Source organism: Aquarana catesbeiana, linkage group LG04 (assembly GCF_042186555.1).
Source record: "Aquarana catesbeiana isolate 2022-GZ linkage group LG04, ASM4218655v1, whole genome shotgun sequence".
NCBI lineage: Eukaryota > Metazoa > Chordata > Amphibia > Anura > Ranidae > Aquarana > Aquarana catesbeiana.
The window spans coordinates 126338444-126354165 of NC_133327.1; the positions used below are offsets into that span (position 1 = coordinate 126338444).

A 15722-nucleotide genomic window follows, 5' to 3' on the forward strand; every position below is an offset into this window, starting at 1 on the left:
CTACCTATCTATATTTAAATCATAAGAGGTGTATACCATTTTAAAGTAAAAACAGGCATAGATTGCAGTGGTGGCCCCTAATGCAGAGGACAGGGGCGCCGCCCCCCCCCCCCCCCCCAAATCCATGCGTCGGACCCCCTAATCGACATGCGGGGCGCCAGACACATAGATTCCAAAGGGGGGTTTTGCCACCCTCCCCAAAATATACTACCAGCCGCCACTGGTGGATTGCTTCTCAGAGGGTGGTAGGCAATACAGCCAGTGTTTATCATTTCTGTAATACTTCATACATTAAGGCAGCACTGCCATTTGTCCACCCCTCCTGTCCCTATTACAGAACACTTTGGGGTTGATTTACTAAAAATAATTAGTCTGTGCACTGCAAGTGCATGTGCTGTAGATCTATGGGAAACATGCAAGGGAAAAAAAAAACATTTTTGCTTGCACATGATTGGATCACAGAAATCAGCAGAGCTTTCCCTAATTTCAGAGCTTCCCCTTAAATCTAGAGCAGCTGCATTTGCAGAGCACAGTATATTTGACTTTAGTAAATCAACCCCCCAGTATGCTGTAAATTATTTAACTGCAGTCTTTTTTTTATAGAGGTGGCGGGGGACTTTGGTAAACTCAAAAAGTACACATACCTTTAACGTGCTCAAAGGGCTATGTCGTCTAAATGGATATTCAAGTTGTGGGAGGGTAGGGGCATAGACCAATCCCTGACCACGTCTTTACTGGTGTCCAGATGCCCAGCACAGTGCTCTCTGCATACCCACACCTGCCTCTGTTAACACCATGGGGTTTATTTACTAGGGCTGGAGAGTGCAATATCAGGCTCACTTCTGCATAGAAACCAACCAGCTTCTAGGTTTTATTGCTAAAGCTTAATTGAACAAGCTGAGGTCAGAAGCTGATTGGCTACCATGCACAGCTGCACCAGATTATGAACATACCAGCTTTAATTAATCTACCTTATGTTCTTGTATCAAGTTGTATCTAATGCTCTACAGCAGCCATACTTAACCAGGGTTCAGTGAAACTCTAGGGGTCCTCCAGAGATTCCTCAGGGTTCCCTGCAGGGCTTTTTTTCTCAGACAATAGGTGCAGGAACTCCCCCTTTCCGAGTCACCCCTTTTCTCCGCCCACCTCCCAGTACCGTCCCTTTTAGACAATACAGAAAAGAAGTCCAAGTATCATTTTGAGGTGCTAAGTAATTTGTATGGAATTCGATAATGATATCAAGAAAAGCAGTAAAATAGATCCCCTGCAGCCAGCAACAATAGATCCCCCTAACAATGGACCAACCACAACAAAATTTCCCCGCCAGCAACAATAGACTCCCGGCAGCATCAACAGATCTCCGCACAGCCAGCATTAATAGTCTGTCTGGCTGCCATCAACAATAGACCCCTCCCCCAACAGTAGATCTCTTTCAGCAACAACTGACCCCCCCCAGCAACAATAGGTCCCCCGCCAGCAACAATAGACCTCCCCAGCAACAATAGACCCCCCTTGCAAAAATAGATCCCCAGCAGTGAGCATTAATATCCTGCAGCACACCCCAGCACCTCTTGCCATTACATACAGTCAGCCCAAGAGGTGCCGGAACTGCGTTCCCCCGCGTTCCTGCTGAAAAAAAGCCCTGGTTCCCTGAGCAATGATCAATTTCTGCCACTTAGATAAGTAACCACTGACACAAATGATATTTTTTAGCTATCTACATCTTCCCAATGACCACAAGTGTATGGAGCATTCTTTCTACAGACCATCACACTAATGTACCATGAGTTGTAGGCATTAACTATAAACCGGGATTTCTCTGAGACCAGAACGTTATTGCAAGGGTGCTTTCGTGTTATAAAGGTTGATAAATGCTATTTTACGGTATATATATATCTATATATTTATATATATATATACAGTATGTTCTGGTAGCAATAGCACTATAAATGTATGTAATGCTATATGAATGCTCTTCTTTCTTTTTTTTTTTTTTTTTCCATTCTCTCTCGCTCTCTTTCTCTTTCCTTTAAATAACATAGTTATTTCCTTTTTCCAATAAGCAGTATTCACAAAGCCAAAGGTGGCTGATTCACCGCGGAGACTTGTTTCACATTTACAGGACTTTGTAGTTTGCTCCCTGGCTTTACTCATAGATTTCCCAAGTCATTGACTGTTTTCATTACACTGTGTGCTCCTGCTTTTCTCTCTTGTCCCAATTGTTTGAAAAGTAGGCGGAGGGAGGGAGAAAGAATCTGTCATAGAGGAAAAAGTTATAAATCCTCCCCTTTAACTTAAACCTCTGCAGACACCTGAGCTGAGACAGAGAAGAAGACTGCTTGTGCTGGAGAATGCAGATGAGAGATTGCCGGAGCCTTTCCAGAGACTTCCATACATAAAGAGAGACTGCTCTGTCCAGTTCTGTCCCCTTAGATAAGTCTACTAACTGGTCCTGGACTGTTTTACACATCTCTCCAGTACAATCTGCTTGAAAATGGGAGTGAAACTGGGAGATAACAAGTCCCAGAGCAGAACTCTAGCAGGCTGTTGCAGGGGAATCTTCAGCAACATTAAGGTAAGATGCTATTTTCACCTTTCTTTGTTACCTCAGTTTAGCCAAGTATGTCTCAGTGCCAAGTATGTCTCCGTCATGTACTGTCAAAACATCACTAGTAATTGTAGCATATATGAGAGCTTATGGTTGCCCATAGATGGGCAGATTGCTCACCAGTTTTAATTGCAGATGGTTCGGCAAGGTCTATGGTTCCTCAGTGGGGTTTTGCACTTACAAGCACATGCCAATTTGTTCTCTCAATCTGACTTTTGATTTTCTATTCTAATTTGCATACTTTAAATTATTTGCGAGCGATTTTAGGCTGTTTTTTCCTAAAGAAGGGAATATTTCATCAGAGAATTTCCCAAATGTGCCTGTTGTTGCATGCTTGTAAACCCCCGAATAGGTCTGATATGATGCTAAGGATGCCTACATCATTAGGGAGAATCATGCCGTGCATGAAAAACCCTTATCATCCACAATCAACACAATCCTTGAAGGTTCCCCTTTCACCCAGTATATACATACTCTTCTAAGTGCATACTGCATGCTAGTCTAGTGGGCTGTGAACCATGGCAATGATATATCTCAGCACTGACAACAGAGAACAAACCAGATGTTCCCAACTCTGTCTGGGGTGTCCTAAACAGAAATGCTAATTTGGTGTTGACAGCCGTAAGGCCAAGAACTGAGCGATCAGCGGTCATTTGATCACTTCTTGGGCTTACAATCAGCAGGGGACGGCTGCAGCATCACAGCGATGCAGTGTGCTCATAGAGGTGAGTATTACATTTTTTTTTTCTGGGGGTGGGGGACTTAAAAAACACATGAAAAAAAAGGCTGACCCACCCCACCCCACCCCACCCCACCTGTGTAATATGGTTTGTCCTAACAACAGTAACTGCTACTTTTACTGGACAGCTTGGCCTGTTACAGAAAGTGGAAAAGTAAGGGATCCACTAGCGGGATCAACAAATGATAAAATTATTGTACATAGGGAGTCAGAAAAATAAAAAAGGAAAGCGTTAAAGTAGAACTTTAAATACAAATAAAAAAGGAAAGCTTTTCATTGCAGAATAAACATACTAGGTCTCTTCTTCAATAAAGGAATCTTACCTGCCTGTGACCTTCTTAATAATGTACGCTGCATTGCACATGTGTACATTTTTGGCATGTGCCGAGACAAATGAACTCCTGCGCATGCACAGTAGTTACGTCATCCCACCACAGCAAATTAAGATTACCAAAGATCCCAAATGCGTAAAAAGACTGAGCGAAGATGCAGGCAAGGGAGCTTGTGGACATCACTTTACTGGAGGAGAGGTAAGTATAGTTCTGATTTAATGATAGTGACAGACTGCATCATATATAGAAATGATCATTTTGTTCATAGATTTACTTTAACAGAAAATGGTTGTCTTCATTGAGACAACTATGCAGTAAGTCAGCTGTATTGCTGTCTAGTACACTGATTCCCTTTTCTATAAATTAAGTTTTAACAAGACCTATAGTCTTTGACATGTTTATTCATTATTATTTTTACACCAGGTATATAGATCCAGTTAAAATGCATGTACAGTGGCCCTTTAATCAATGTATCTGCCATTGGTATGTCCAAGTCGATGTATTTTCTGATGCCAGATGATTCGGCATGAAGAAGCATAAAAACAGATACAATTTTTCACACCCTTCAATGTTTGCATTTACCTAGAAAGCTCTCCACAAAAACATTCATGTGGACACAGCCTATGACCTACCTATATTGATAATGCTGAGTGCAAACATCTGAAACTTACATTACTATTGTACATCACGGCAGATTTCAGTGGAGGTCAGTTCAGGTTGATATGGCTGATAATACTTTGGTTGGGTTCGCCAAAGGTGGGCTGAGGTTTCCCAAAGAATGTCAGCGGGTGAAATCATTTTTTGTCCTTTTGATTCATGCTGTCAGGACCTGCCATGAGCTTTATAAACTGGCTGATGCATAGTACCTAGGCAAAGAAAATTCTCAGAATGTAGGTTAATCTCTGTGCAATAATGCTCAATGACAACATGCAGAAGGATTTGTTACCATATGCAGCTCGAATGTACTTTCCAATCGTTTTATCAGGTGATGTATAGCCAGCCCTACAGCCACTGAAGGTTCTTATAACAGTAGTTGTACTGTATTGTCTGCCTTCCTTCAGTCCTGTATATTTACAGTTACACAATTCTGTGATAACATGTCTAATGAGCTCAATGATACATATGCATGCCCACCATCCTATATTTAAAATAGAACTAAAGGCAAAGCTTTTTTTTCCATTTTGGATGGGGTAAAGGCGAGTTATAACCCCTGTTCATTTTTAAAGAGAAGTTATAGCCCCTGTCATTTTTTGCCATCTGTGTCTCATTGGGGAAATTTCCTATCACTTCCTGTCCCATAACTGAAACAGGGAGTGAGAGGAAATTCCTCCAAAGTGAGAGAATTCCAGGGCGTCACCTGAGTCACTGGAACTAGTATCCACATTGTAAGATTTCTCCAGAACAGGAATAGAGAGGGAATCTTCCAGTGGGGACACTAGTTCTGGTGACAACCAGGCATTCCCTCACTTTGGAGGGATTAACTCTTACTGCCTGTATTGGCTATGGGACAGGAAGTGGAGGAAAATCCCCTCAAATGGGACGCAGATGGCAAAACTGACAGGGGTTATAACCATCCCTTAAAGTGGTTGAAAACCCTTACACACCACTTTTCCCTACAGGTAAGCTTATAATAAGGCTTACCTGTAGGTACTGGAAATATCTCCTAACCCTGCACTGTTTTGGAGATATCTACCATATACGCTTGCGCCGACGCCATCGGCGCATGCGGACTGAAGAAAGGGCACGATCGTGCTGTTTCTAAAGGGCCTGTGCCATGACCGTCAGCTCCCACGCGCATATGCGGGAGTGACGTCACGAGACTCCGGCCAGTCACAGAGCCGGAGTCCACGGCCCCGGAAGGAAGAGGGGTGAAGATGGACGCAGCCACCAGTTGGGACCTTGGGGACATCGCAGGCTTTGTTTGCAGATAAGTGCAACATAATGGGCTATTATGCGATGCATATTAGCCCGTTATGCTTTTACTTTGCAGAGGGAAAAAAAGGAAGTAAAACCCACTAGGTTTACTTCCTCTTTAAGGCGGCCATACATGAATCAAAATTCTGTCGTTTCAGCAGGGACTGGCTGAATGTATGGGCCGACTGGAAGTCTCTTTGCTGTCAGAACACAATAGCATAGTAGGAGTGATTTCCCCATCCACATCGAATGTGTGGATAGGGGAATTGGATAATTTTTTTTTCGTTCAACCTGCTTGTTGAATGAAAAACATTTATAAATCTATGGCCTGCCCTCCTCTATGCGACATTTTTTTTTTTTACAATTTTTTTGCTTTTAGTTCCAGTTCTTTTAACTTCCTATCTGTGACACAAAAGGTGAAAAAAAGCCGAAACCTAAATTGAATAAACTCAGTCCATTTGTAACATGCATCAGTAGCTATTGTGAAGTTATTGGGACACTTTTAAATACTTTAAAATACTTCAGAGTTATTTTGCCATATGCGGTTGACTTCCTTTCTAGTAATCTCTTTATTGGGCACTTTGGCAGAGCAGATAGATTTATAAACCCCTTACTTGCATACAAATCCAACAGGGTAAATGCAGTAGAAGTAGGTATTGGTTGGCAACATTAAAAACATTTCTAGTAGTTCCTGCCTACTTTTTAAAAGTATGTCAAGCCAAATGATTTTAAAATCCCTATCAGTATATTTGCTGCCCATGTCTAGTTTGGGAGATTTACCTTCATTTCCTGTCCCAGAACGCAACAGGAAGTGAGAGGAAATTCCCCAAAAGTAGGGGTATTCCTCCCCTATAATGGGTGCCCCTATTAGAAGATTTACTTTCACTCCTTTTTCTGGTGACAAATCAGCAGTTGAGTATTTCTGCTTATTCAATCTTGCTTTAACTGTTATCACCATGAGATCAGGCAGTCGTGATAGGCTACAATGGCAACTGTTAGATATAAGATGAACTCTGACCCCTACAGCCCACAATTGTGATTGGTTCTCTACAAGTTATTTCAGAGCATCGCGCTATAATAAAATTATATATTATTATATTATTATTATTTACAAAGTTCTAGGTATACTAAAGTGTATGTTAAATCAAAAATCTGCCAATGTGCATTCTACCTTACATGCTATTTGTTATTTTGTTGCTTTTTAGTCATATGTAAATGGTATTATAGATTAAATATCCAGCGATCCTGACAGTTTCCTCTATGTCACAGGGCTTCCCGTTCAGATCTGACCAGGCTAAAGCCCAGTACACACTGACAGGTTTTTTTTTGTTCAACCCAACAGGTTGAACAAAAAAAAATGGAGGATCTCGCAGGGATCTCGCTATACTAATGTTGCATAGTTAGTACAGAGAGATCCTTGTGAGCTCCTCAGTTTTTTCTCCCCCTCCTAAGCTATTGTGTTCTGTGCTGACCACCAGAACACAACGGTCAGCTGGCTGCAAGCGCTAATTAGATGCTGATCAGCTGCTGTTTTTGCAGCATACCCGTTCATTAGAAGCCGGAACGTTAGCCCGGCCTCTTTTGGACAGGCTGATGTACACACAGACTAAATACCAGCTTATATTCAGCCCATGTGTACCAGCCTTAACCACGGATGCATATCCATGATAGTGTCATCAGCGTGCATCCTTGCATGTTTTATTGGTATGCCTGTAGTCTCATCAACCTGTTTTCACACCTGCCACATCCCAGTTCAGCTGGAGCTATGGTTGCCACCTCATCCCTTTAAACCCGAACACATATGAATTACACAGGTTCTGTGGCTGATTAAGATGGTAATTAAACTCACTTGGTGCCTTATCTGCATTTAATTAGCCTCAGAACCTGTGTAATTCATATGTGTTCGGGTTTAAAGGGATGAGGTGGCAACTCTAGCTGGAGCCTCATCAATACACTTATCATAACCATGCCCTCACAATGCTGAAGAGTGTCAGGAAAGGGGGGATTGCTTTATGTGGCTTAAGATACTTGGGGACCTCTTTGCAGTGTACAGCTTCCAGGTTTTTTGTCAAAGCTTAAAGAGGAAGTAAACCCTGATGGGTTTTACTTCCTCTTTATTCCCCTGCAAAGTAAAAGCATAATGGGCTAGTATGCATCCCATACTAGCCAATTATGTGGTACTTACCTGCAAACGAAGCCTGTTATGTCCGCGATGTCCCCGCTGTTGGAAGTATCCATCTTCTCCCCTCTTCCCTCCGGGGGCTGCAGACTCAAGCTCTGTGACTGGCCAGAGCCGCCACTCACGGTACATGCTGGGGAAGAAATGGCACGGAGGGCCGTTTCTTCACTGCGCATGCGCCAATTACTTCATCAGCGCACTACAAGGTAAATATCTCCTGAACGGTGCACGTTTAGGAGATATTTTCAGTACATATATGTAAGCTTTAGTATAGGCTTACCTATATGTAAAAAATGTATCAGGGGGGTTTACAACCACTTTAATTGAACAAGCTGAAGTTAGAAGCCAATTCGCTACCATGCACAGCTGTACCAGATTTTGCACTCTCTATTTTTAGTAAAACAACCCCAATGAGAACCGAGGCTGTTCACCTTCTTGTAACATGCATAATTCATTAATGATAGCCAGCATATATAACCATATCTGTTTGCAAAAGGCCACTACGTGAAAAATAAACAAGTTAGTAGCATAGTGGCTATTATTACACAACCAGGAGAGCTACTATGAAATAGGACTGCATTATGCAATAATAGTATCCAGTAAACACAGACAACTGCGCCAAACCACCTTACTCTACTTAACATCAACATACAAACGTCTTACGTGATATGAATCATTGCTGGTGACAGATTTGGCATGAGGCAAAATTTCTAATCGTAACCTGAAAAAATTAATGTAAGATCCAGTTGGCAATATTACAGATTGGGGTGAATGTGTTTTAAAGTGAAAGTATTACATTTGATAACATCATTATTATTGCTTTTTTTAGTATCCTCACTGTTTATAGAACATTCTTATCATAGACCTTGAACAACTAAATAATTTAACCCCTTCCTCCCTGCCGCCTCCCAACCCTTTAGACCCCTTTCACACTCAGGCATTTTAGCACTAAAAATAGCACCTGTAAAGCACCTGAAAACTGCCTCTCTAGCCACCCCAGTGTGAAAGCACGAGTGCATTCACACTGGGGCGGTGTGCTTGCAGGAAAAAAAATCCTGCAAGCAGCATCTTTGGAGCGGTGTAGGAGCGCTGAATACAGTGCTCCTAACCCCCTCCCCCCTGCCCATTGGAATGAATAGGCGCCTAAAAAGCGATTCAGAAGCGCTCGTGTTTTAACCCATTGTTAACCCCTTATTGGGGGTTAAAAGCTCCCCGCTAGCGCCCAAAAAGCTCCGCTCAAGCAGCGGTAAAGTGCTTTACCGCTAACGGACTTGCTACCCCAGTGTGAAAGGGGTCTTAAGAGCTTCTAAATGCCAGGAGGCAGAGGTGGGTTTTTTGGGTCATGTGACCGCTGTGTTTGGCTGTCACAGAGGCTACATGATTGGAAAGCTCCCGATCGCAAGTATGCATCGAGAGCTTTCTGGTCCCCACTGGTAAATGTGCTGGGAGCTCGCAAAGCATTCGCTCTCAGCAAAGAAAAGTGCTTACACTGGGCCCCATATATGTTGCCTCTCAGCGTAGCCCATCCGCTGAGATATCGCATATATGCGTCATGACCTAAAGTCTGGTCAGGAAGAAGACATTACTAATGGCAACATCTGGAAACATGGATTAGGACAAGAAAAGTAAGTGACTGTAGATTTCATGGAAAGCTTTGATATTTTTGCAAAAAAAAAAAAAAGTACATAAATGCTATATTTGTGCATAGGGGACCTGGAATTTAGAAAAAAAAAGTGTACAAAGGGGAACTTACCCTTATATATAAAGTGCTGAGCAAACTGTTAGCGATATAAAAATCCTGTATAAAGATAATAATAATATAATAATATCAGTTGGTTTGTGTATTAAAGCCTCATGCACTTTGCAGCCCAAAAAAACTGCTTCCTCAGGCATTTGAGCTTTTTTTGTCTTCGCCTGTAAACTCCCCTCCATGTTAGCCTATGTGTCCATGTACACTATAGGCATTCACAGAAGTTATATATATATATATATATATATATATAAAATCACTTGCACATTTTGGAGAGGAGCTCTTGAGCATAAAAAGTGCTCAAACCCTTAAAGAGGTTGTAAAACCTTTGTGAAAAAAAACAAAAACAAAGGCATAATGAGCTAGTATGCATCGCATACTAGCTCATTATGAAACACTTACCTTAGAATGAAGCCTTGCAGCAGGGACAGAATGCCGCTGACACGGCCGACATGTTCCCCGGAGTTTCTACCAGGTTCGCGGTCTCCGGCGCTGTGATTGGCCTGCGCAGGAATGATGTCACTCCTGCACATGCCGCCCGTGCCGTTTCTTCAGAGAGCATGCACCGATTACATAATTGGTGCACTATACAGTAAATATCTCCTAAACGGTGCAAGTTTAGGAGATATTTACAGTATCTACAGGTAAGCCTTATTATAGGCTTACCTATAGGTACAAACAAAACAGAGGAGTTTACTTCCTCTTTAATGCACATTAATGCTATGCACATTCCCAAGTTAATGCATTCCAATGGCCATAATACTGGCCAATACAATGTACGAGGGGCACTCAAGTCAAACCAGGACATTTGAGTTTATATAATAAAAGAACACATTTCAACGAGTGGAAACTGCACTTATTTTTTGACATACTCTCCTGCTACATTTATACACTTATCCCAGCATTTAACTAGCTTCGGCATAGAAAGATTTGTCAGTGTGCCTGAACCATTCTAGGACAGCCTGCTTCACTTAGTCATCAGTGCTGAAATGCTAAGCTCCGAGGAAAGCCTTTAGGGGTTCAAACTGATGAAAATCATTCGGAGCGAGGTCCTGGTTATAAGGGGAATGTGGCAATACTTCCTTGCTGAGTTGCTGTAATGTGCACGTAGGACGGTGAGCAGTATGAGCTTGTGCATTTTTCTGGAGAAGGCAGTACAGCACACGACCGGACTTTCCAGCAGCAAAAGGTCAGACGGAATCATTCCATCGACATTCCGATCATGTGTGGACTTAATCTGACTTTTTCTTTCGAAAACTCTGACAGACCTAGAAATAGAACATGTTTTAAATCTTTCCGGGAAAACTGTTCGTCTGTATGCTATTCCGACGGACCAAAAACGACGCAAGGGCAGCTGTTGGCTACTGGCTATTAAACTTCCTTTTTCTAGTCCCGTCATACGTCATCGCATTTTAAATGATCAGACTTTGGTGTGAGCGTGTGTAGGCAAGTCCGTTTCAGCGGAACTCTGTCAGAACTCCATCGAAAAAACCGTCAGAGTTCATCCTGACGGAAAAACCGGTCGTGTGTGCGCGGCATTAGTGATCAAACCAGGCTATTTTTTCCACAGACTCGTATGCACATTACTCAGAACACAACAGTAATATTCACTGTTGATAGTGGCACCATGGGGTAGAACACCTGCCATCACTTTACCTGCAGATGCAATGGTTCAAAAAATGTTTTGGGTGGTGGTGAGTCTGTGGTGGAGCTGTTCAATGCACGCACTAACACTGTTGTCTGCCATCTTGATTAACGCTCTCTGGACTGTCGTGTGACATGTGCGCTGCCTATCAGTAAAAGGACACACTTGCCACTTACTACTGTGTGTAGTACCGCCATGCTAGAATCCTTTTTAATACCTGTAAATTAAAGTCCTGGTTTGACTTAAATGCCCCTCTGATTAATGGCAGATGCAGATGTGGAAACACTTGTGAACGTGCCAATGCAAAACGCTGATTTTTACCGAATTTGTGCTGCTGCTAAACTCCTGTAGGAGAAAAAACATCAAGAGCATACAGTGTGCATGAGGCCTTAATTGTGCTGCAGCCCTATTCCAAAAGTCAGAATACTGGAAGCAGACTAATAAGGGCCGCTGCTCTCTGAGTAAAAGCAGTGGTCTGTCTCCAACAGTCCAATACTCTCCAATTACTGCTCTCCAATTAGCAATGATCATGTTCCCCTGAGAATTGACCAGCAGATTCAGCCAATCATGGTCTTGGAATGAGAGATATCTAGTGCACTCTTTACAGCAACATGATCGTGCAATAAGAAGGCGTTGGAATGACTGTAACAATGGTTCTGTCACTATCAATTTGGACATATGTGGTTCACCATCAGCATACCAAGATCCTAAGCATTTTTCATGACCACACACAAGTGATGTTTCAGATCCAATAAGGAAACTCCTTCATCAGGCAAAATGAATGCAAAGTCAGGCTCTGAAGCTCTTATTCCTTAATTTCACAAATATGTAGGCTGCCGTTACTGACCTCCTAGCTAGCTTCTGTTGATCGATAGCATACTGATCTTTCTATACTTTGAGTCACTGACCATGCAGAAGTATGCAACATGTGAAAATAGTATGAAGTCAGAACTCCTGATCTGCATACTTGTTCTATGTCAGGGACTCACAGAGTAGTACCAGATCAGTATGAGATTCAAACTAGCACTTTCAGAATGGGATCAGCAATAGCAGCTGCATAAAAACAATTACCAGAATTCACCTAAACCTCTCATCTGGGTAGTACACCAGTCGCACGTAGGGTCCTGAAATATGACCCATTCATACTATAATTTTCATATTGTAACTGTCAGTAAAGGACAGAAAGTATTGTTACAACTTTTAAATGAGTTGCAGTGATTTGGGTCCCATATATTTGGAGATGCTCTCCAAGCAAAAATATATATAAAGAAAGATCTCTCAGTGCAGTTATGTATTTATTCAGAGATCATTATATGTACATTTAAACACTTCCAGTATAAATACATGAATACAGAAATAATATATATTTATATTACTTACCTATAATCCCCTGCATAACAGAAATGTGTGGCATTATCTGTAAAGTAAATTTATTGTCCAACAAGCAGGCTTGAGACGGGAGGGTGACACATGAAGTTGCAAAACCTCAAGCCATGAACTGCGCAGTCGCTATATAGTTTTTATATTGTGGCAGTGCATGTGTAAAGTTGTAAAAATGAAATGAGCACCACATTAGTGGCTTTTCATTATATCGAGTATTTACAGTATCTCACAAAAGTGAGTACACCCCTCACATTTTTGTAATTTTCTTTATTATACACACAGCCATTAATGTCTAAACCGCTGGTAACAAAAGTAAGTACATACCTAATTGAAAATTTACAAATTAGGCCAAATTAGCCATTTTCCCTCCCCACTGTCATGGGACTCGTTAGTGTTACAAGGTCTCAGGTGTGAATGGGGAGCAGGTGTGTTAAACTTGGTGTTATCGCTCTCACTCTCTCATACTGGTCACTGGAAGTTCAACATCGCACCTCAAGGCAAAGAACTCTCTGAGGATCTGAAAAAAAGAATTGTTGCTCTACATAAAGATGGCATAGGCTATAAGAAGATTGCCAAGATCCTGAAACTGAGCTGCAGCATGATGGCTAAGATCATACAGAGGTTTAACAGGACAGGTTCCTCAGAACAGGCCTCGCCATGGTCGACCAAAAAAGTTGAGTGCACATGCTCAACTTTATATCCAGAGGTTGTCTTTGCGAAATAGAGGTATAAGTGCTGCCAGCATTGCTGCAGAGGTTGAAGGGATGGGGGGTCAGCCTGTCAGTGCTCAGACCATACGCCGCACACTGCATCAAATTGGTCTGCATGGCTGTCGTCCCAGAAGGAAGCCTCTTCTAAAGATGATGCACAAGAAAGCCCATAAACAGTTTGCTGAAGACAAGCAGACTAAGGACATGGATTACTGGAACCATGTCCTGTGATCTGATGAGACCAAGATAAACGTATTTGGTTCAGATGGTGTCAAGTGTGTGTGGTGGCAACCAAGTGAGGAGTACAAAGACAAGTGTGTCTTGCCTACAGTCAAGCATGGTGGTGGGAGTGTCATGGTCTGGGGCTGCATGAGTGCTGCCGACACTGGGGAGCTACAGTTCATTGAGAGAACCATGAATGCCAACATGTACTGTGACATACTGAAGCAGAGCATGATCCCTCCCTTCAGAGACTGGGCTGCAGGGCAGTATTACAACATAATGATCCCAAACACACCTCCAAGACAACCTCTGCCTTGCTAAAGTAGCTGAGGGTAAAAGTGAAGGACTGGCCAAGCATGTCTCCAGACCTAAACCCTATTGAGCATCTGTGGGGTATCCTCAAATGGAAGGTGGAGGAGCGCAAGGTCTCTAACATCCACCAGCTCCATGATGTCATCATGGAGGAGTGGAAGAGGACTTCAGTGGCAACCTGTGAAGCTCTGGTGAACTACATGCCCAAGAGGGTTAAGGCAGTGCTGGAAAATAATGGCGGCCACACAAAATATTGACACTTTGGGCCCAATTTGGACATTTTCACTTAGGGGTGTACTCACTTTTGTTGCCAGCGGTTTAGACATTAATGGCTGTGTGTTGAGTTATTTTGAGGGGACAGAAAATTTACACTGTTATACAAGCTGTACACTCACTACTTTACATTGTAGCAAAGTGTCATTTCTTCAGTGTTGTCACATGAAAAGATAGAATAAAATATTTACAAAAATGTGGAGGGTGTACTCAATTTTGTGAGATACTGTATATCAGCAATAAAATTAGTCATTATCTGCAACCATTTTGTGCTTAGTTTCATAATGACATTGGATTAGACCCTTTGTTTTTAAATTTGTTTCGGACTGTAGCACTGAAGTAAAGGAAGAGCTCTATTATGACTATCAGTAGGGAAGTAGCTACAGTTGCGTTTTAATTCTGTTTATTGCAAACCTTGTTAAAATTCTTCACTACCATAGCCTTGAGATGTTTTTTTATGACAATCTTTTATGGAGTCTTCAAACTTTATTTCGGCTTGTAAGTATGTAATAAAACATTCAATGCATTTTTTCCTATAATGTTGAATATGCAGAATGCCCTCACTTAGGCTGGCCATACACTATACAATTTTCTTGTTCAACTTTCCTTTAGATTTACCAAAACCACATAATATGAGGTCAAACCTAAACCCTTTCAATTTGTATGCAATCTGGCAGGCTCTTGCACTACATAGTTGAAGGTAAATGGTTTAGTAGTACCCCCATTCAATTCCTGGCTCATAAGTACCCCTGTTCAGCAGATCCCCAGCTCATCAGTTTCCTGGCTCCATAGTTCCCCCACTCAGCAGTTCCCTGGCTCAGTAGTACCTCCAGTCTAGTATATCCCCCGCTCTGCAGTTTCCTGGCTCAGCAGATTCCTGGCTCGGTAGTACTCCCTGCCGCTCAGTATTCCCACCCCCCACTAAGTAGTACATTGCCAAAACAACCCCCCCCCATCCACATCACACCCAACCCCCCTTTGCAGTATTTTCCCCCACAGTAGTAATCTGCACATGCTACCTTACATCCCCCCCCCCCCCCCCGCTCTGCTGGTCCCCTGTCCTGCTGTTACTCCACTTTGCTGATCTCCTTTTGATTCTCCATTCTGTTGATATCCTGCTTTGCTGATCTGATCTCTCATTCTGACACTTAGTTTCCTCTTCGATTTTATGCTGCGGGCCCCACTTTCCTTCCTGCTGTATCGCTCCCCCGCTGTACACCATGTGTGATATCTGCTGATCCCTTGCTCTGATCCTCGCTCATCTTTCTGCTGCTCCACCGTGAATACAACAGTCTGGATGTGAACACAAACCACAGCTAGAGGTGAAAGAGCACCCTACAGCCGCTGCAGGTGTGGTTTGGGAGCACCATGATAGGGCTTGTTTACACTTGTAATTGATGGGGAGGGGTTGACACTGCTGAGTTGCGCTTCTACTGTCCCTCAACTGCTACCCCTGTTTCTGCTGAGGCAGTCGCCAGGAGTTTACACTTGCTGTGGCCACGATGCTTTGCTTCAGCAGGAATTATACCCCCCATTGTACCGCCCGCCACGTACGACCCATTCAAGTGCATGGTTGCCTGGTAAATAGGGGGTTAAAACAGGTGGTGGGGAGGCGATACAATGTATCCTCATTGCCTGTCCATTGCTGTCTGAAG

At 42.6% G+C, this 15722-nt stretch overlaps 1 protein-coding gene across 2 annotated transcripts in view; it reads left to right on the forward strand.

Moving 5' to 3' along the window:
* The first annotated feature begins 2270 nt into the window (after positions 1-2270).
* The window catches only part of SLCO2A1 (solute carrier organic anion transporter family member 2A1), an 86987-nt gene continuing 73535 nt past the window's right edge, over positions 2271-15722 (forward strand). For both annotated transcript variants that reach the window (XM_073625528.1, XM_073625530.1), the window contains exon 1: positions 2271-2575. In XM_073625528.1, coding sequence (XP_073481629.1) covers positions 2495-2575 — 81 coding nt within the window. In that variant the 5' untranslated portion in view covers positions 2271-2494. The remainder of the gene's footprint in view (positions 2576-15722) is intronic.